The 21,553-nt window shown below is 39.6% G+C and overlaps 1 protein-coding gene across 6 annotated transcripts; it reads left to right on the forward strand.

Annotated features, from left to right (window-relative positions):
• The first annotated feature begins 566 nt into the window (after nt 1–566).
• On the forward strand, nt 567–21,301 carry LOC125529707 (callose synthase 3-like). 6 transcript variants are annotated; one of them, XM_087522153.1, is made up of 43 exons: nt 567–846; nt 941–1,066; nt 1,160–1,401; nt 1,662–1,762; nt 2,112–2,236; nt 2,314–2,407; nt 2,539–2,649; nt 2,743–2,856; nt 2,980–3,075; nt 3,246–3,337; nt 4,344–4,470; nt 5,267–5,404; nt 5,503–5,579; nt 5,646–5,736; nt 6,797–6,913; nt 7,108–7,225; nt 7,993–8,327; nt 9,181–9,233; nt 9,342–9,402; nt 11,000–11,081; nt 11,949–11,998; nt 12,150–12,236; nt 12,496–12,633; nt 12,731–12,828; nt 12,911–12,995; nt 13,083–13,243; nt 13,355–13,478; nt 14,350–14,447; nt 14,582–14,720; nt 14,916–15,067; nt 15,332–15,441; nt 15,542–15,658; nt 15,790–15,858; nt 15,990–16,170; nt 16,666–16,813; nt 17,458–17,577; nt 17,676–17,791; nt 17,876–17,959; nt 18,629–18,741; nt 18,911–19,140; nt 19,379–20,176; nt 20,257–20,307; nt 20,455–21,301. In XM_087522153.1, exons 3-43 carry the CDS (start codon nt 1,197–1,199, stop codon nt 21,010–21,012), a joined length of 5,964 nt encoding a protein of 1,987 aa, XP_087378279.1. In that variant the 5' UTR covers nt 567–846; nt 941–1,066; nt 1,160–1,196; the 3' UTR covers nt 21,013–21,301. The 6 variants fall into 6 exon arrangements, with proteins under 6 accessions (XP_087378279.1, XP_087378280.1, XP_087378281.1 ...); XM_087522154.1 differs by having other exon boundaries at nt 567–781; nt 898–1,066; XM_087522156.1 differs by having other exon boundaries at nt 568–1,066; nt 20,455–20,640; nt 20,764–21,301.
• Nucleotides 21,302–21,553: the final 252 nt, after the last annotated feature.

Consider the following 21,553-nt stretch of genomic DNA (forward strand, 5'->3'; position numbering starts at 1 on the left):
TTCATAGGATTCATTTGCACTAGATTTCATAGGAAACACCCCATCCACTCAAACTTGTTTGAAAGAATCCCGCGTCTTTTCTATGCACAATCAAACACTCGTACAATCCTATAGGATTCAAGACGACATTCCATTCTAATCTCATGTTTTTTCTATTCCCGCGTTTTGAAAATCCTATGAATCAAAGAGGCCCTACCTTCGTAACGGATTGGAGGAGCTGAGAAGTAGCCACTGCCTGTTTTTAATTACATAAATACTTATGAGTACCGTATGTACGAGTGCATTAGCGTGTGATTAATTAGATAAAGCAATGATTTGCACGGTGATAGACGAGGGTTTAATCAGTGGAATCGGGGAGGGGGGGCGGGCGTGCGTGCTTGCCGGCGACGCCAGACGCTGCGCCTTTTCTCGCGACCCGACGACGACCGACCTATCTGGCCCTCACCCCTCAGTGGCAGGGACCCGTAAATAACGAAAAGATTCTGCCTCCTTCTCCACCGGCGGTGGCGTCCTCTTCCCACTTCCCACCCCAAGCCAAGCTCTCCCCTCCCTCCCAACTGCCAACTCAAAAATATCACCCCCCCCCTCCCCTCCTCCGCCTCCCGCCGATCAACTCGCCCGCCAGAAGCCGCCCCCCCGCGGTCGCCTGCCTTCCCTCCCGAAGCCTCCGGCGGCGCTCTCCACAGGCTCCGCCCTCGTGCGCCGGGCACGGCGCGGAAGGACGTCGCGGTGGCCGAGGCGGCGGGCTGGCGGGTCCGGGTTTTTTCCGCGCGCGCGCAGGGTGCGTAATCGCTCGCCCCGGCGACCCGCCTCGTCTCTTGCCGCTTTTCTAGAAGCTTCGAGGAGGTTCTACAGCTTCCCTTGCCGAGCTTCTCGTCTCGTCTCGTGTCATTCCAGGTCCTCGAGCGCCGCGGAGTGCGCTAACTTTTCCGGAATTCAGGGAATCTCACGCATGGGCTAGGCCTGGAGCTCGATTTTTTCCAGGCGATTGGTGCAGCTGTTCGAGGAGTTCAGTTCCTCTCATGCCCGAATTTTGCTGGTGGAATCGGTTGGCCAGAGGAGCAAGGTAATGCCCCTCCTTCTAGAACCTTCTGGAACCGTGGTCTTGATGTACTGTATGCTCAGCTCCGCCCCAATCTCTCTGCGTGTGTGCGTTCAGGTTAGCACGGTGACGGGAAGCGAGGAGACTGATCGCGATGACGTCCCTGTCGCGGACGCTCTCCCGGGCCGGCCCGATGCAGCCGCCGGGGCCTCGCCGGATTCTGAGGACGCAGACCGCCGTCAACCTCGGCGAGCCCATCTTCGACAGCGAGGTGGTGCCGTCGTCGCTCGTGGAGATCGCGCCCATCCTCCGTGTCGCCAACGAGGTCGAGGCGGCCAACCCCCGCGTCGCCTACCTCTGTAAGCTACTACTATTCCTCTCCTCTGCTTTTTTCAGCACTGCCACACGCATACTGTCAGGTGTCAACACAGCACTCTGCTAAACTGTACTAGTGCTGTCTTCTTCTATTGAAGAAGTAGTGAACCATATTTGGTGCCACTTATGGCATGCCTCAATGCTAGTCATGTCCATCAGCTTAGGCCTATAATTGCCCATTATTGTTCTGTTACTTCATCTTGTGCTGCATCACATTAATGTGCCTGTCTGCAATAATGGGCAGGTCGATTCTATGCATTCGAAAAGGCTCACAGATTGGATCCGACTTCAAGCGGTCGAGGTGTCCGACAGTTCAAGACCGCTCTTCTACAACGGCTCGAAAGGGTACGAGTTTGTTTTCAGTTCTTCTGTTTGCATTAGCTCAGTAGCCACCACCTACAGATGACCTGCCCATCGAATGCCAAATTGGATTCTTCGCCGCGTGCTCCATTTTTGTCCACCACTTCATGTTAGATTTTGAACAGTCGCTGCACATGCTAATACTTGCATAGTTTTGGATGGTCTTGTGAGTGTGAATTTCGCGTTGTGCTTGAGAAGAGTTATATGAGATTAGATTTCATCAGACAACATGGAGAACCTTTAGGTGACATCAGTGTCCTGTTTGAATTCTAAACCCATCCATTTTATCTGATTATACATTTCATAGCCTGTTCATTTTTTTTGTGCCCATTAGGAGAATGTGCCCACCTTGACCGGAAGGGCCCAAAAGAGCGATGCACGGGAAATACAGACCTTCTATCGACACTACTACAAAAAATATATTCAGGCACTTCAAAATGCTTCTGACCAAGGGGATCGGTACATTACTTTGTCTATTTGATAATGCTCCTTTGTTAATTGATTTTGTCGCCAAGAGATTCTCTTTCTGCATGCAGTTCCCAACTTACCAAAGCATACCAGACCGCCAATGTTCTGTTTGAGGTTTTAAAAGCAGTCACTCAACAACATGCTGTTGAAGTTGACGATGAGGTATAGCCTAACAAGTTATTTGCTCCCCTTTCATGGTGCTGCACTGTAATCACCAATTAGATTTTGTATGGAAATTGCCACTATAACAATTGATAATTAACAGTTACCAATTTAATTTTGTATGTTCTTAGATCTTGGAAACTGCTGATAAGGTTAAAGAGAAGACAAAAATCTACATCCCTTTTAACATTCTGCCTCTTGATCCTGACAGTGGCAACCAGGCAGTCATGAAATTTCCTGAGGTTTCCTTTTTCTGCCCTTTCTCTTTGTCAAAATATCCTGTTGACTTAATGTTGTCCAAGTGAAGTATTTATGGTGCTTTTTCTACCTTTAAGATACAAGCTGCTGCTTCTGCTCTTCGCAATACTAGAGGCCTTCCACTACCCAAAAATTACGAGAGTAAGGTTAACGAGGACCTCTTGGATTGGCTACAAGCTATGTTTGGCTTTCAGGAAAGGCAGTCTAGATTTAACTTCTGTTATTGTCTAACCTGTTTAGGTTTTATATTGTTGATGTTGACATTTAACCAATTCGTTTTCTGATGTTTGATGTATCATTAATCTCTTGACATGCAGACAGATAATGTTTCTAATCAGAGGGAGCATTTGATTTTACTTCTTGCTAACATACATATACGGAAACATCCAAAGACCGATGAACACTCAAAGGTGTTTTTCTTTCTGTAGGCACTTGGAGCATTTGATTTTACTTCTTGCTAACATACATATACAGATGTTCCCCTTACCTTTCTTATGTTTCCGTAACATTTATCTTCTGTTCCTGTTAATATACCTTTTTACTTTATTAGAGATCTAATGGTTAACGATTGCCGCCTCAGTTGGAGGACAATGCGCTTGATGAAGTGATGAAAAAGTTATTTAAGAACTACAAGAAGTGGTGCACATATCATGATCGCAAGAGTAGCCTTTGGTAAATTCCTGAGAAACCTTTCTATTATCCTAATTGTTCATTTGTGACTTTTGATTTATTCTGCCTTTTTACTGTTTATATTTAAAGTTATTTATTGGAGATTGATTCTTTTGTTATGTTTCCTTGCGTCTTCTTGATGGACTTAAAGCATTAGGACTTGGTAAAATTATTATGAAAATCGCATACAAATATATAAAGTGGAATTGACATTTTTGCAATTTTTTTTCTTTAATACTAAAAAATTGCAAAAGTTTACCCACTATAAAGCATATTAAACATGGAGGTATAAATTGTGGACACATAATCTGAACGGGGTTACAACTGTAATGCTTGTTCTTGCCGCACACAGTTTCAAACCACATGTCGTCCACCCTACCAATCGAAGTAAAACGTTGCCTGTCACCTTCTTTTCTCGGCTTCCTTGTCTGGCAGCAAAATCAACACTTGTGTATGCACCGTAAATACACACAAATATGGAAAGTAGATGGAACAAATAAAACAATTTTCTGAACATGATACCCTCATTGCCTTTAAATCTTCATAGGCAGCAGCCATAGCGCTTATCCAATCAACTTAGGGGTCTTTCTGGTGTTTTTGGTACTTGTAAGTCATGAATGATATGTAGAATCAACTAAAAAAAAGTGGGTGCGTGTGTAGGTGTGTCAGAGAAGGAACCTAGCAGACACCAAACGTATTTGGGGTGTAACCCTACCTGTTCATGTACTTCCATCATGTGTGCCTGGGTTGGACATCAGTGTTAGTTATCCACTCAATTTGGTTAACTATATAATAGCTAGAGTGAATCAAAATAGATTAGGTTTTCTCAATTATCAAATGTTTTGTTTTGTTATGATTTTAATGTCAGATAATGAAAGAGATGTAAGAATAGACAAACTTTCGAAGTTAGAAAATGAGCATTGAGTTTTTTCTCAAAATGTACAAATAAGACTGCTGTGCTCCACGGTTACTCATTTCTGATTCTCTGTTGTGTCTTTCTCAACTATAGGTTGCCAACAATTCAGCAAGAGGTGCAACAACGGAAATTACTCTATATTGGTCTATACCTTCTTATCTGGGGGGAAGCTGCAAATTTGCGATTTTTGCCAGAATGTCTTTGCTACATATATCATCATGTATGGTGTGGACAAATAATAATAACTCTCTTCATCTCGAGTTCTCATTCTTCCTTGAAAAAATCTGTTATAGTTAGCTGTCTGATTTGCTTTACTAACATCTTGTATTTAGTTAGGTTACTCTTTAATTTCCCATTAATGGTAATCAAGTCGTTCATGCTCGTCATCTCTTTTTCGGACTGCTATAGTCTATATGAAAAATCCTTTACTTTTTCTAATGAATAGCAATAAGCAATGAAGTTCTTCTATGTAAACTGATTCATGCAACACCGCCAATCAACTTGGTGTCCGCCATTTTAAACAATTGACTGACGCTTATATTCTTATGTCCATATCCATTTGACCCATGAACACATCCTCGGTTGGTGCAAAAGAAAACTGTGGTGTAACCATTTTGGACATATTTTCATTATTTTGCTAGACCCTACTTGAAATTGTTCGAGTTATTGAGGGAATACTGAATAACCAGCTAGTAACTTTAGGGAGTACATGTGCTATTAGCTTAATTGTACAATCGAGCTTATCGGAGGCATAATGTAATGGCTGTGAATGTGTGACTAGAGTTCAGTGTCATCTCTATGCTAATGTGGTTGTTTTCTTTCAAAGATCTGTTGACTAGTAGTGGAGTGCTTGCAGAGTTCAGGGCTTGCATCATAAAGTGCTACAATTGTTATTTCTATTTTAAGAATGTAGTCAGCCGTGCATCTTTAAATTGTAACGTGCCCACAAAAATGTTCATCTTCAACTATCATAGCTTGGCAAGGGGCTGACAATTCTTGCTCTTACATTTTTATAGATGGCATTTGAAATGTATGGTATGCTAGCTGGAAATGTGAGTGCCATGACAGGCGAATATGTGAAGCCAGCCTATGGCGGTGATAAAGAAGCCTTTCTAAAAAAGATTGTCACTCCAATTTACTGTACCATTGCGCAGGTACACTTTGGCTTTGCTCTCAAACATCATTTGACTGTCTAACTTGTGTCTGATGCTTCTTCACTTGCTAGATATAAGTATTCCACCCTCATTTTCAGGAAGCTGAAAGGAGCAAAAGAGAAAAAGGGAATCATTCTCAGTGGAGAAACTACGATGATCTTAACGAATTTTTTTGGTATTAGTTTTTATTACTTCCTACTTTATACCCTGCTTTCTAGATTTTATATTTGTTTATTTGCAGGTCTGCTGACTGCTTTCGGCTAGGTTGGCCTATGCGAGCTGATGCTGATTTCTTTTGTCAACCTTTAAAGCCAGTTGATGAAAGAAATGAAGTAAGTCCATTTCAACATGAAATATTTGTACATGCTTTTGGTAGAACTTAAAACATTTTACATGTCATTGGGCTCGTTGCAAATGCTGACTTATTTGTCTATGGCACTGCCGTCAGTTTTCCTCTACTAGTGTAACTTTTTGCAAAAAAAACTACAGTACCAGTCCAACTTAAATAGCAGCATTGCACGGATCTGGCGCAAGTGTTTGTGCCAGCAACAAGTGATGCACCTTGGAGTTTCCAACAATCAATCATGAAAACTTCTTGGATGTAGAAGGTGCTATAATGTGCTGCATTTTTCTGTTCAAAATGTATATCATGTAAAAAGCAAAGATAAATGAATAGGGCGGCACTATCCATTTATCTTTTTTTACAGTATACAAATGCTTGTATTTTTGCATGAATTTTTGCAGGTCCCCTATTATAGCATGCTCTACTCCATGATTTTTTTCATGATTATTAATTGGGAACTCCAATATCCGTCACCAACAGGGCTTGTGGACCCAACTGCTTGCGCCAAAATAGTATTGTACTAAACACATATATCAGAGAGTTTGAAAACACAGCTTTATGCCAAAAATAATTCCAAACAGCATAGGGAACGACCCTGTTAAGTATATTTCTCCAAATCATAAGCTGCATTGCTAACCTCCCTCGGGTGCCATCACTGCTGACATGCATGCTGCATGACGCCTTGTGGGTGGGCCCACCACTTGCTGAGCTTTCGAGGCTAGTCCAATATGCATTTACAGAGATTGCATCCAGGCAATGGATGAAGCGTTTAGGTAGGTGGAGGGAGGTAGCATGAGTCGAGGAGAACTCTGCTGCCAATTATAGCCAATTGAGAAAACGCACTGAGTGTAACGGTAATGACATAAAAAATAAATCAAAATAAGTCTCTGCAGTATACGACAACCTTTACAGCGGCATATAAAGTAGGTCAAGGTTTAGCAGTGGCATATACCAAAATGTCCCTTTTAGGATCTATTTCATGTCATCATGCTATGTCCTTATTTCATTGAAGTACAACAACAACAACTAGTGTAACTGTTTATTTGCAGAGCACAATAAAAGCTGACAAGCAGAAAGGGAAGGTCAATTTTGTGGAGCTGCGCTCGTTTTGGCACATATTCAGGAGTTTCGATAGAATGTGGAGCTTCTTTATTCTAGCTCTTCAGGTATTTACTTCCACTTTGGTGGTAACTATCTGTCTTCGCAGATTTCACATCCGTCATTTTGTGCATACCTTTGCAGAGTCAAATGCTTTAGTTGAGAAGTGCTTTTATATGCAAGGCACTTAAACAACCTATGGTAGGTTAGATAGATGAAATACCATTTTCAGCTTAATATAATATTGATTTTTTAATGCCAGATTATGGTTATTCTTGCTTGGAGTGAAGAAGGGTCATTAGGTAATATTTTTGATCCTCTGGTTTTCAAGGAGATCTTGAGCATCTTTATCACTTCTTCTATACTAAATCTTGGAAAAGGTATGGGATCTTGATAACCAACCTGCTACAGTGACTCTTTTATATTTTATTCCTTAACCTTTTTTAGCTCACATCCTAATTTTACTTGATTGTGTATTCTTTCCCCGCTCTTTCTCTTCGAGTGCGAGCATGCCACATATGCTTCTTCTCCCTCTTCATACATGTAACTGGCTGTGTAGAATATCACTTTTTTAAGCGAACGACTAAAGTTTTGTTTAATTTCATTGCATAAGGAGTCTGTTAACAAACAAACCATGAAAAGAGGAAAAAAATGAAGACCAAAAGCCTCTCCCCCTGATATAAGAGCCTGTAGATTCTTAGCATTGGTCATGTACAGATGTACTTGCTCTTGCTCATCCTTAATCTCGGTTACAGTCACAAGTGGCGTGCTGCTGAAGTTCTGGGAAACCCTGGCACCACATTCTTCTAACTTTCTCATGAGACAGGCATGATTAGGTTCGCAGCACAATATCATCTCTGAATATGAAACAGAGTAAATTATGCCTATATGCTGTTACCATTTGGGAATGGGTGGATTAGTTGAATAAGTTTAGAATCGGTCAAAGGAATGTGTCATGATAGAAGTTTTACAATGAAAATTGGCTATGGAGGAAGTTCAACTTGGAGTCACCCAGTGGCCCAAACTCATAATGTGTAGCACTAATATCTTTCAGCGAGCATAAAGCTGTACTGCCAGCGTTCATGATTGTTATGTAGTTTAGTCAAATTCAGCTGTGATTTGAATGCTCATTTGTATTTATTTACAGCTACACTTGACATAATCTTTAATTGGAGGGCCAGGAGAACGATGGAATTTATGGTCAAACTGAGATATGTCCTGAAGTTCATATTGGCAGCTATGTGGGTGGTACTTCTGTCAGTTACATATGCATACACCTGGGAGAAACCGACAGGAATTATTAGGACCATCAAAAACTGGTTCGGAAATGGTCCAGATCAACCATCACTCTTCATCATTGCAGTAGTCGTATACTTGTTGCCCGATATGCTAGCTGCTGTACTTTTCGCTCTTCCATTACTACGCCGGAAACTTGAAGGTTCAGATTATAAACTCATGAGATTGATCATGTGGTGGTCTCAGGTAATTTACATTTGAGTGAATTTTACTTATCTCTCTACCACTCTGTATCTTATAAATTGGAGTTGGTGGTGGTAGTGGTCAGTTCACTTCCCCACTCCATCCCAATCGCCCTGATCCATCTAGAACCCACCATACCCCTCCAATTTGAAGAAAAACAAATCATACCTTGCAATGGTGCTCACATCGCTGCGGCAGTTACACAAGTGCAGTGTTGGCTGCTTGATTGAGTTTCTTTATTGGTTGTAATAGACTACTAATCCAGTACGACTGAATTGTTTCTTGTGGTTCCTTAGCAATGGATGCGCGTTATGCTAGTGAAAATTAAATTTGTGCTACTATTTCATTTACCAAAGCTAACATTGCCTTAAACCATCAAGAATATAATCCTTTTATGTTCTGCACTTCCCTCGAGTACTTATATGATGGGAAACAAACTGTGTCTATATGACTGCAAAAACTTTAAAAAGTGACTGTAGAATGAAATTGATTTGTTTTCGGTAAGCTGAATATCATTCTGTTAAAATAAAATAATGCTAAGGTAAAGTTGATATTTAAAATCAAATATATAAAATGATAACATTGAAAATGCAGGTTTTTAAAGTTATGTAAATCCAAAGCAATTATGTATAAAATGTCTACAAATATACAATAATTTTAAAAATATTAATATTCTGAGTTATTATAGTTTTGGTTTTGAATTTGGTTCTTAGTTTTTAAGATACATCTCGGTGTAATGTACTCTTTGACATTGATGCCACATATGAATTGTCCCCTGAAATTTCAATAGAAGTTATACAATTTATTTACTAAATCAAGTTGAACATTGTGAACTTATGTTGTTGTATTTATGCAGACTCGCCTGTTTGTTGGTAGGGGAATGCATGAAAGTGCCTTTTCACTTTTCATGTAAGCGCCCGTATGTTAGTGTTCACTACATACTGAATCCAGGATAATCAACAATACATATGTACTTGGTTGTATATTGAGATGTGGTTCTTGTTTCGTTTTTTTCAGGTACACCATGTTTTGGGTTGCTCTTCTTTTGACAAAGTTCGTATTTAGCTACTATGTCGAGGTGATTATACACACATACCAATTTATCTTCCTTTTTATGTCAATAATGTTGAACTATATGTAGATTGCCTAACTTCGTACATCAGTTTGGACTTTTGATTCTACTGGTTGGTGCATGAAACTTAATATGGTATTAGAGCCAAGAGGTCTTGGGTCCAAGTCTCAGATTTCACAATTTAATTGCCTGCCCTTTTTCTGTACACGTTTAGGCCTTATCTAGCCACATGTGAGAGGGGTGTTGAAGTATAAATGCATTGCCCAACCTTCTCCCAGTTCGAACTTTTGGCTCTACCTGTTGGTACATGAAACTTGATATGGTAGTGGAGCCAAGGGGTTTTGGTTTTTTCACAATTTAAATTAATTTTTTGCTTGTCCTCTTTCTATCCACATTTAGGCCTTATCGAGCCACACGTGAGAGGGGGTGTTGAAGGTTCTACTGGGTTGGTGCATGAAACTTAATAAATACTCCCTCCGTCCCAAAATAAGTGACTCAACTTTGTACTAACTTTTAGTACAAAGTTGAGTCACTTATTTTGGGACGGAGGGAGTAACATTCAGCCAAAATCAGTGAAAGAATTTTTTTTGTGGTCAAGCTAGTCGTGTTTGGCCAGAGAGGTCACTCGTAGTAATTTACATTTTGTTACTTACCATTTTTTTTGGAATATTAACTTACTACGCATCCTACATGGCAGAACAACAATTTGAGTGTCTACTGATTTGTAATAGATTGTTAGCTTTGGTTTAAATAGCGTGTACCCGAAGTGTAGTACAGTAGTAGCTAGTGTTTTTATAATCGGTAGTAGGGCAGTCAATCGTAAAGTAAAACATCTAAATCGTATGGCCTAATATAACTATTCCACATATATAAGATAATTGATCATAAAAGCTAGCTTGACCGTAGAAAGGGGCAAAATTCTTCTAGATGGTCCAGTTAGGTCCTTGCACCTATTCCTGAAAAAAAGGTCCTTAATACTTCAAAACTTGCATAGATCCTTACTTACCAAAGAAGTGTTTGCACCATGATCCGACATTGAATTAAGGTATGGGATTAATGATCCTGAAGTGGCTTCCAATTGTTGCTTTGGCAATTGGCATACATCTATCTATAAAATTCCAAATGCACCTCAATATTAAACCTCCATTTTTAGTTGCTACTGTACTTGCAACTATATAATCTAATAGTTATAATGCCACCGGATCTTTGCACCAACCATCCATTTTAGCGTCCGACAATAGTTTTGTAGTAATGATCCAAGTGAGAAAACTTGCAAGTTTATGGATCTAAACTGGAACCTTAGGAGAGAACTGGAGATTCCAAGTTTACCAAGGTAAGCCACACTTTGTTACAACTACAAGTTTGATGAAGCTCGAGTGCAACTTTCTCACAAGCTTGTGTGTTGGAGATGTTGCACTTATAAGATAGTGCAAACCATGATGATCTAATACGTTGAAGAGTTACATTTTGAAGCCGCAGGAGTGTTTGAGCCTGATTGATTTTAAGCGATGCAATTTTTCATCTGATTTATTTTGTTTTGTTCAAATAAATTGGTATTGAACTAAATGTATCTCTAACTTAACTGTTGCACTTGTTCTTATAGATCAAGCCTCTTGTTGAACCCACCAAGGATATCATGAAATTCCCTATAAATCATTTCCGGTGGCATGAGTTTTTTCCAAGAGGTATTTATGTCTTTCTGAGATGTGAGAAGTGACAAACTTGACCCTTTATCAGAAGTTCAGCTAAAAGCGACCCTAGTCCGAAATATTAAATAAGTCTGACCTTTTTGCCCCCGGCGCTGAAGTTGGCTATGTCAGCACCATGTATCTTCGCATTGAGAAAAAGTCAACCTTGATGGTTGAAATGATGATTCACATGGCAGTGCCATTGTTATCAACATTGAGCTTTGAGAGCTCAGTGCCATTCTTTTGGCCCTGGCCAGCACCGCCAACCCATGTTACCAATTCACATGGCAGTGCCATTGTTATCAACATTGAGCTTTGAGAGCTCAGTGCCATTCTTTTGGCCCTGGCCAGCACCGCCAACCCATGTTACCTAGAAAAATGCATGCACACTAACATTCGAAAAAAAAACTGCACGCACTGCAGGCTGAGCACCACATGGCAACACTGCTAATATTTGCCATGCAACAGCGGCTAGAAATTCTACTTTATCTTCGATTCCTATGCATATCTCACGCACAAGGAGCCAAACTTCACCAAGAACACACCTACACCACTCACTCAGCTAACTCGGCAGTGCGATCAATGCATGTGTTACATACAACTGAACTGCTTAGGTTGGCAAATCATTCAGCACCAACGGGAATGGTGCTGAGCCGGTGATGTTGCGCTGGCCTGTGAATCGCCGTTTCTACAAATATGCTAAGTTTTCTCAACGTTAAGATGCACAGCACTGATTTGGTTAAATTTTTGGACTAGAGTTCTGTTTGACTGAACTTTCAACAGAGGGTCAATTTTGTTAAAACACTGCAGAGATGATCATTTGGTGTTTATTTGTTTATAACATTCCTAAATCATGTTATGCAGCGAAGGGAAACATTGGCGTTGTAATTTCACTTTGGGCCCCAGTCATTTTGGTAAATTCTTTTCCTTTGTTTTGTTGGAAAGTTCAATGCCTATTATGACCATGTTACCGATTATCAAAAATAGGAGGCCGCCACTTTATGACAGTTTCACTTGCACTAGAGGAGAGCACGACAATGATTATGTGCATTTTTCCCTTTCCAGGTGTATTTCATGGACACGCAAATTTGGTATACAATCTTCTCCACTCTAGTTGGTGGAGTTTATGGTGCTTTCCAACGACTTGGCGAGGTTATCTTTTAACTGTTCAGTGATGTCTATTTACAAATTTATCAAACAGGCCACCATTACTTTTCTGTTATGGCGCGGTCCCTCTTTCATAGCGTAACACTTCTATCCCGTCATGAAGCTTTTTTGTTAACGTGACTCAGGCTCCTCAGTAGGCAGTTCTAATGATTGTAATTTCTCAAAGAAATCATTTACAAATCATATGAATGAGTTTCTCAAAGAAATCATTTACAAATATCTTTTTCTTTCCTGGATGAGACAGATCCGCACACTTGGAATGCTGCGGTCTCGCTTTGATTCAATACCTTTAGCCGTTAATGATTGTCTAGTTCCGGTTGAAACATCTGATCCAAGGCGGAAGAAAGGTCTAAGGTCTAATTTCAAGAATCGTTTCAAGGAGGTACTCATACTTCATTTACATATTATTGTGGTATTCTTGCAATTTATTGTTCGATATTAATTCTTTGAAATATATTGTTAATGATACTACATTTTAGATGACGCATGAAGACAAGGAGAAGGTAGCTGCAAGATTTGCACAGATGTGGAATGAAATTGTCTCTAGCTTCCGTGAGGAAGACCTTATAGATAACAGGTGATTAGATTGTATGAATTATAAGTTTTCAACTGCACTTTTGTCTTCTGACCATAAGCAAATGCTGTCATTTTTAACATAGGGAGAAGGAGCTGCTACTTGTTCCATATGTGGCTGATCAGGGTCTTCGTGTTACGCAGTGGCCTCCATTTTTGCTTGCCAGCATGGTTCTTCTCTGCTTTTACTTTGTTTATTTTATTTATAATTTATGGGAAGCCATCCTCATTCCCTTCTATTTATATGCAAATGGACAGGTCCCCATAGCCGTTGACATGGCGAAGGATAGCAATGGTAAAGACCGTGACTTGAAAAAGAGGATTGAAAACGATTATTATTTTTCTTGTGCAATTAAAGAATGCTATGCATCATGTAAAAACATCATCAATGATCTTGTACATGGTGAACCCGAGAAAAGGTATCTCTCCTATATACCTTTTATGAGTCCTAGACTTTATCTATTAAACTTGTGAGAAATAGTTGCCTGATCCATGGTGTACTTGATGCATTTTATTCGTGCTGCTTTCAGGGTCATAAATATTATATTTACTGAAGTTGAAAAGTGTATTGCTGAGGACAAAGTTATTACAGATTTGAATATGCAATCCCTGCCAGATCTCTACAATAAGTTTGTTGACTTGGTATTATTCTTGGTAAGTATGACATTTCCAGTTGTAAAAAACAAGGTCATAAATAATAAGTTATGTTTTTTTCTGGTTTTCTACTGAATTACGGAAAAGGTACAATTTATTTCCCCCATTTTTAGAAGTACAAATATGGATATATTGCTGGAAAGTATGCACCTCAATACAAAGCAATATCATTTTCATTTTGTGTTTTAAAGTTGCATTCTTCCTTTTCCAAGTGTTGATAGTGTACACAAATAACTGATTAATCCAATGTCTTCTCATGCCACCTTAGAACTCATTACTGGAGAACTTGTCTTTCATGAGCTTGTCTAAATACGCTGGCACAACAACTTAATCAGCAACTTATTAGCAGCAGTCTAATTTATTTTCCTGAATTTGAGCAAATCAAAATGGTCTATCTTTTTTCCAGTAACCAGATAGAAACTGGAACAGCACACTAACATGAAGCAGACATGTGTGTGTGTGTGTGTGTGTGAATACTATTCATAACACATTAGTGGTTGTTCCAATGATTTGTGCCAGCACATGACACTTTGTGTTTCTTTTGGACAATGCATGGTTACGTACTATAGCCATGACCAGTGTGCAATTTTACCTAATGTAAGACTAGCACTGCATGCATGATTCATTAAGGAAATAGCTAGACCTTTTTTAATGAAAATATCTAGACGTTTTCCTACTTGCCTATTTGTACTGATGTCGATTCGTAAGCTCATGTTGTCCTTTTGTATATCTTTCATTACATAATGCTTGTTAGACATACTACAGCATAAATGTAGTCCATTCACATGTTTGTGCAACCATATTATGCTGTTTTGCCTCATTGTGCTCATTCTTGTTTTTCATTCCTCTTTCTTTTGTTTACTGATGTCAGAAAAAGAATGATGAGAAAGACAGGGTCGCTGTGATAAAGATATTTCAAGATATGCTGGAGGTTGTAACGAGAGATATAATGGAAGACCAACTTCCTAGGTACAATGTTGTTTTAAGCATGTATAAATATCCCTGACGATGAAGTACTGCACCCTGCTATCTTACTGCTTAGAGCTCATTCTGTGAGCAGCTTATATTTGTGGTTTGTCATTGCTTCTTTTACAACATGGCAGTATTTTGGAGTCAAGTCATGGGGGTTCATATCAAAGGCCAGAGGGCATGACAGCATGGGATAATGAATATCAGTTATTTCAACCATCTGGAGCTATCAAGTTTCCACTAGAAGTCAGCACAGAGGCTTGGAAAGAAAAGGTTTTATTGAAGAAGTAACTGAAACTTCTAAAATTGTGAATGTCTCTTGTTTTCATAGACTGGGGGATCATTTCCTGACCAATTTGCTCCATTCTTAATTCCTTCCGATAATGCAATTCTTCTTGTTCCCCTTTTCTGGCGTTCTAATGAAACCGGATGTTTACCTATTGTCTAAGGATATAATCTTCACTCCAGGTGAATAGGCTGGAACTACTGCTGACGGTGAAAGAGTCTGCTATGGACGTTCCTTCAAATCTTGAAGCCAGAAGGCGTCTTACCTTTTTCACCAACTCTTTGTTTATGGATATGCCTGATGCTCCTAAAGTCCGAAACACACTTTCATTTTCGTAAGTCCTTATATGTAACTTGCACATTAATTTTACTAATCCTCTTTTGACCTTGCATGCATCACTCTTTTTGTGAAACTGTGATCAAGTATATAGATCTACCGTAGTGATTTGTTTCTGTATATTGCAAATAGAAAAATGTAATAGCACACAGCCTGAAATGATAAGGTTTTATCAACTTCCTCTTTCTTCTCTTTTCATCTGCTTATGATTCACATGTCAGATATTTCTGTTATAATGATGAGATTTTTTTTTTGTGTGTAGTGCATTGACTCCTTATTACAATGAGCATGTTCTTTTCTCCATAAAAGAGCTTGAAGAGGAAAATGAAGATGGAGTTTCCACTCTGTTCTACCTACAGAAAATTTACCCAGGTCGGGGGGAAGAGGAAGAACAATTTCTCCTTTCCAGTCATAAGTAATAAAGTATATTATGAAACAACCAGACATTTATTTTGTATGGTTATGCATACAGATGAATGGAAAAACTTCCAGGAAAGGATTGAGGAAGAACTAAAAGATGATGAAGAACTGAAGGAAGAAGCGCTTCGTCAATGGGCTTCATACAGAGGCCAAACACTAACTCGAACAGGTACAATTAATTGGTTAGCATTTATTTGTTGAATTCAGCTACATGTATCACCCTTTTTAAAACAAATGCTACATTTTCTCAATTTAACCTGATCATGCTTAATTTCAAATTATTTGATTGATCTGAAACAGTTAGAGGCATGATGTACTACCGAAAAGCTTTGGTTCTTGAAGCATTTCTAGATATGGCCAAACATGAAGGTAATATTTTTGTAGTCTCTGTTATCTCCCCAGCTAAACCCAAATGGAAAGAACGGGGGTATAACACCATTAGCAGCGCATCTTTACTAGTTCAAGCATGGTTTAATGATTGTAACATGGGTTTTCTGCAGATCTCATGGAAGGATATAAAGCAGCTGGGACAATATCGGATGAAGAGTGGAAGTCCTTGATTGCTCAGTGTGAAGCATTGGCTGATATGAAGTTCGCCTATGTGGTATCATGCCAACAATATGGAAATGACAAGCGTTCTGCTCTTTCAAATGCCCAAGACATATTACAGCTAATGAGAACGTAAATGATCCTTCTGCATATATCTGAATAACAATACAGGATATAAATTTAGTGGAATACTCATTTTCTATTGCTGTGTGAAATACCCATATCTTGATGTAACCCGCATGAAATTTTCTGACGAGTTCTAAAAAATCTCGAAATATTGGTGGGCATAGAGACAGGGATATTATATGGCACTGAGAAATTTCATGATCAAATTAGATTGCAATTCTGAGAAACAAAAATAAGGAAGCAGCTCAATGGAATAGTGCAGGAAGCCCGTAACCATATATCTCTGTGGGAACTTAAATTTTCTCTTGTTTCTCCCTGATACGGTCATGCAATTACCCAGAGCCACAACACATGCTTTCCCCCACATTTGCCTTCACAAAGTTCACAAGTTCACATAAGTGTACACTTGATTACCCATTATAATTTGATAGCATAGGAATGCCATTACTTAGAGTTTACCCTCGAAGTGTAAACTAATTGCTGGAGTTATATTTCTCGCAGGTACCCTTCTCTTCGTGTAGCATATATTGATGTGGTGGAAGATAGAGTAGGAGAGAAGCAAATTGAGACAGCTTATTACTCTACATTGGTAAAGGTTGCTCTAAATAAGGACTCTGAATCTGCGGGTCCAGTACAAAATCTTGATCAGGTAATGTTAGTTCAATTTTATCAGGCTATGGTGCGGAACTTCTGTCAAATCATGTTTGTGAAGCAAATAATTTTTACTAATAGAAAGGGCAGTGCAGAACCAAAATACCCACAGTTTGTTTTTCTGAAACTAGTATGGATCTAAAACATGTGATGGAAGATATAAAGAACACAGGCAATGCAATTCAACACTGAAGAAAAAAAAACTAGGAAAGGGGCATTCTCAACTGTATCTTCTAGGTGCTGAAAATGGTGGCAGTAATCTTCCTACTTGATTGATTCATGGACGTCATTAAACGGAAATTTAGTCTATGAAGTCTTCAAACTTATTTCTGAAATTTAGTCTATAGTTAGAAAATAAAATCAGATGGCGTAATAAAGCGGTCACTAAACTTGCCACTTATGTAGTTGTGTTTTGTGATACTTTTACTATCATTGACTGATGGAGGTACAGTTAGCAAATTCATGTTTTAAGGGTTCAAGTGACATGATTGTACAAGTTTAAAATCTCCGCTGCAATTTCTATTCACAAAACTTCTCCTTTTCCATAAAAATGTCAAGATTTCTGGATGGGTACTCTTTTTTGTTTGTATAAATGACTCATGTGACATTTCTACCATCTGGGCACATCTTTATGTTTCCAAGGTTATCTACCGGATAAAACTTCCAGGCCCTGCAATATTAGGAGAAGGAAAACCTGAAAATCAAAACCATGCAATAATTTTCACCCGTGGTGAAGGCCTGCAAACCATAGACATGAACCAGGTATCTCCCATCATGCTTATAGTGCTTTTACTTATGAAATTATACTAATGCTTCTAGTAAGAACTCATTTTCTTGTCATCATGCCATTAATTTCATAGGATAACTATATGGAAGAAGCACTTAAAATGAGAAACTTGCTTCAAGAGTTCCTTACAGAAGATGGAATCCGGCAGCCATCTATCCTTGGAGTTAGGGAGCACATTTTTACTGGCAGGTTGATTACTAATGTAGTGTACAATTGAGATTTTTTTTTCTGTTATTTATGCATCTTAAACCTCTCTTGTCTCCCATGGTGCAGTGTCTCCTCCCTTGCATGGTTTATGTCAAATCAGGAGCACAGTTTTGTGACTATTGGACAACGGCTGCTCGCAAACCCTCTGAAGTGAGATCTTCTCCTATTAACTACTCCCTCCATCCCATAATATAAGTGTTTTTGACACTTAGTGAAGTGTCAAAAACTCTCTTATATTATGGGACAGAGGGAGTATTTCACTACACATTTACTCGTACATTTCAATGATTAGAAAAATACTCTATACATTTATTCTGGCAGTGTGTCAGCTACTGTAAAAAGAGAAACACACACACACACACACACACTGTATTTATTTGAGTATCGAAGTATTTGGAAAAGTATTAATACATTCTATTCAGTCCCTTATTATTTCGCAATAGTTAGTGCGGAAAATAAGACGGGAGTGCAAGCATTCATATTTCACAAGAATCGTCATACATGCGGTTATCCAAAAATTCTGTGAGAGAGCAAGTCTTAGATCGAACTTTTATAACTACTGGGTGGAAACAGTTAAGGGCTATGAATAAAACCAAGGAAGCAGTACTTGTATCTTTCAACGTGTTGTCCACATGCACAGTGATTTCTTATGACAGGGTTATTCCTCTGTGTCGCCATTTACTTCATACCGTCCATCATTTGTGTCTACTTTCATATTGTTCTCTTCTTCCAATTCATTCATTATTTGCTTTGCTTCAACTAGCTGATCCTGCATTCTCCTTTTGAATTGTATCTAAGTTTATTACTGAATTTGTCTAGGGTTCGATTCCACTATGGCCACCCGGATGTATTTGATAGGCTTTTCCATCTAACAAGGGGTGGTGTCAGTAAGGCATCAAGGAGTATCAACTTAAGTGAAGATATTTTTGCAGGTTTGTTACATGATTTTATCGAGTGATCAATGATGTTCCTAAAATCAAGGCTTCAGGGGGTAGTGTTTATAAGAGCCAACAGGGTAGTCATTAAAGATATTTTCTTGCAAGAGATAGCAAAATAGATATCAGTATTATATTTTGATTCATATTGTCTTCAATACTTTAGGATTTAACTCAACTCTTCGTGGTGGCAATGTAACACATCATGAATATGTGCAAGTCGGCAAGGGACGAGATGTAGGACTAAATCAGATCTCCAAGTTTGAGGCTAAGGTGGCAAATGGAAATGGCGAGCAGACCCTTAGCCGTGATATCTACCGGCTTGGGCACCGGTTCGATTTCTTCAGAATGCTTTCATGCTACTTCACCACCGTGGGATTTTATTTCAGTACACTGGTATGATCACTTCGTTCTGAATATATCCATACAAGTTTCTCTGCCAAATGCAAATATGAATCTTGTTAGCCTACGAACTTCTCTCTATAGAGATTGTTTACAGCTTAAGGGGCATATTTTTCTCATTTATATTATATTGATATTGCCATCAATATGTTCACAACGACTTGTATTTTGCATTTGGAGTATATCAGTACAATGAACTATAGTTTTTTCTAACGCCTTTTACTCCTCTCAGTTGACAGTCTTCACAGTTTATGTGTTTCTGTATGGGCGCCTTTATCTTGCTCTTAGTGGACTTGAAGAAGGGCTTGCAACACAACGGAAATTCAGACATAATCATGCTCTTCAGGTTGCTCTTGCCTCGCAGTCTCTTGTTCAGCTTGGTTTTCTGATGGCCCTGCCCATGATGATGGAAATTGGCCTTGAAAAAGGATTTGGCAAGGCACTAAGTGAATTTATAATGATGAACTTGCAATTGGCATCCGTGTTCTTTACATTTTCACTTGGTACCAAGACTCACTATTATGGACGTATGTTGCTTCATGGAGGTGCTCAATACAGAAGTACCGGTAGGGGATTTGTTGTCTTTCATGCAAAGTTTGCAGAAAACTACAGGCTATATTCTCGCAGCCACTTTGTTAAAGGCATCGAGTTGATGACTCTGCTCATCGTTTATCAACTATTTGGTCAAACTTCCCACTCAACCATCGCATATATCTTTGTTACGTCCTCCATGTGGTTCCTAGTGTTGACATGGCTCTTTGCACCCTTTCTGTTCAACCCCTCGGGGTTTGAGTGGGCGAAAATTTTGGACGATTGGTCGGACTGGAATAAGTGGATCAGCAATCGTGGTGGGATTGGTGTGTCACCAGAAAAGAGCTGGGAATCCTGGTGGGAGATAGAGCAAGAGCATCTGAAGCATACAGGAACAATCGGAATCATCTTTGAGATAATTTTGTCCCTTCGGTTTTTCATATATCAGTATGGCCTCGTTTACCAGTTAACTATCGCAAAGAACAACAAAAGTATCGTGGTATGCGAGCAGTGTTTTGACTTTGACTGTGCTAGGTGGTTGGGTGGGTCTTTAACATTTTTCAATTTTGTGACTTCCAGGTTTACTTAATTTCATGGCTCGTAATTTTGGTGATGCTGGTTATTTTGAAGGTGAGAGAGTATGGTTGCTTTGTCAATAAAACATGGATCAGTCAGTACAAATGTTTATAGCGGAACATCACGATTTCCTGTCAACATTGTATTTCTGAAAGTTGCGTTGGCTAAATTCCTTTCCTAAATTGCCTACCGTCTTTTCAGATCATATCTGTCGGAAGGCGGAGGTTCGGCGCGAACTTTCAGCTGTTCTTCCGTCTGATCAAGTTCATGATATTCGTTTCGTTCTTCGCTATTTTGGTCGTGCTGATAGTACTGCTTCACATGACTATAAAAGACATACTTGTATGCTTCCTGGCATTCTTGCCCACCGGATGGGGAATACTATTGGTCAGCCATTCTCTTTCTTGTGTCTGCTTCATCATATATTTATTACTACAACGGAATGCCTGCTTCTGTTCATCTATATATGCTTCCGTTGGTTTCTTACCGTTGCTCTGTTATCACTTCCAGATTGCACAAGCTTGCAGGCCTCTTTTCCGGGTCACAGGGCTTTGGGGATCTGTCCGAGCCCTTGCGCGGGCATACGAGGTTATCATGGGGATGCTTCTGTTCACACCAATCACTGTCCTGTCATGGTTCCCCTTCGTCTCCGAGTTCCAGACGCGGATGCTGTTCAACCAGGCGTTCAGTAGAGGACTGCAGATTTCCCGGATTCTTGGCGGTCAGAAGAAGGAGAGGGCCGCTAGCACCAAAGACTAAGTTAGCTCTTCTGCCCAATTGCCTGCCATTTTCAAGATCTAGAACTTCTGCCATAAAGAAATATATAGTGCTACTTCAGAATACATAGGTTGTAGATATTCCATGATATAGAAATATTTCCTGTGATCACAGCTTCACACAAGCTGCAATGTAGGAATTGTAGTGATTTCTTGTGTAAATACTACAGCACTTTAGCAATGGCCACTGGCCAGGAGCTGGGAACATCTGTCCTTGAGTACATTGATCATGTGATGCAGCGCCGCGGGTACATGCGTGTTGCCTTTTCCCCCGTGCTACGGTAATCATTTCTTTCCCCCAGCAGTTGTGCAACTACAAGTACTTTCACCGCTTCACAAGAGTGCATGCCCTAATTTTCCGGCTGTGATAAAAGTAGCTCCAGCACGGTCTTATTTACTGCCCGCTGATGATTATTTATCCGTGCATGTTAGTGTCCTTGGTTCTTACTGCAGAGTTTAGTGTTTGGGTCTACTTGCCGTTAATTATTTTCAGATCAGAAGAGATGGTCCTGAACTTGTGAGTC

The sequence above is a fragment of the Triticum urartu genome, chromosome 5A (genome assembly GCF_056163025.1).
Source record: "Triticum urartu cultivar PI428250 chromosome 5A, HENAU_Tu73, whole genome shotgun sequence".
NCBI lineage: Eukaryota > Viridiplantae > Streptophyta > Magnoliopsida > Poales > Poaceae > Triticum > Triticum urartu.

What these genes read in the sequence shown, in the direction of transcription:
- LOC125529707 (XM_087522152.1), top strand. Translation starts at nt 1,197, where the DNA reads ATGACGTCCCTGTCGCGGACGCTCTCCCGGGCCGGCCCGATGCAGCCG. An exon ending in CAGAGGCTTGGAAAGAAAAG is followed by an intron (nt 14,721 to 14,915) that starts GTTTTATTGAAG and finishes TCTTCACTCCAG; the next exon opens with GTGAATAGGCTGGAACTACT. An exon ending in CCAAACACTAACTCGAACAG is followed by an intron (nt 15,659 to 15,789) that starts GTACAATTAATT and finishes GATCTGAAACAG; the next exon opens with TTAGAGGCATGATGTACTAC.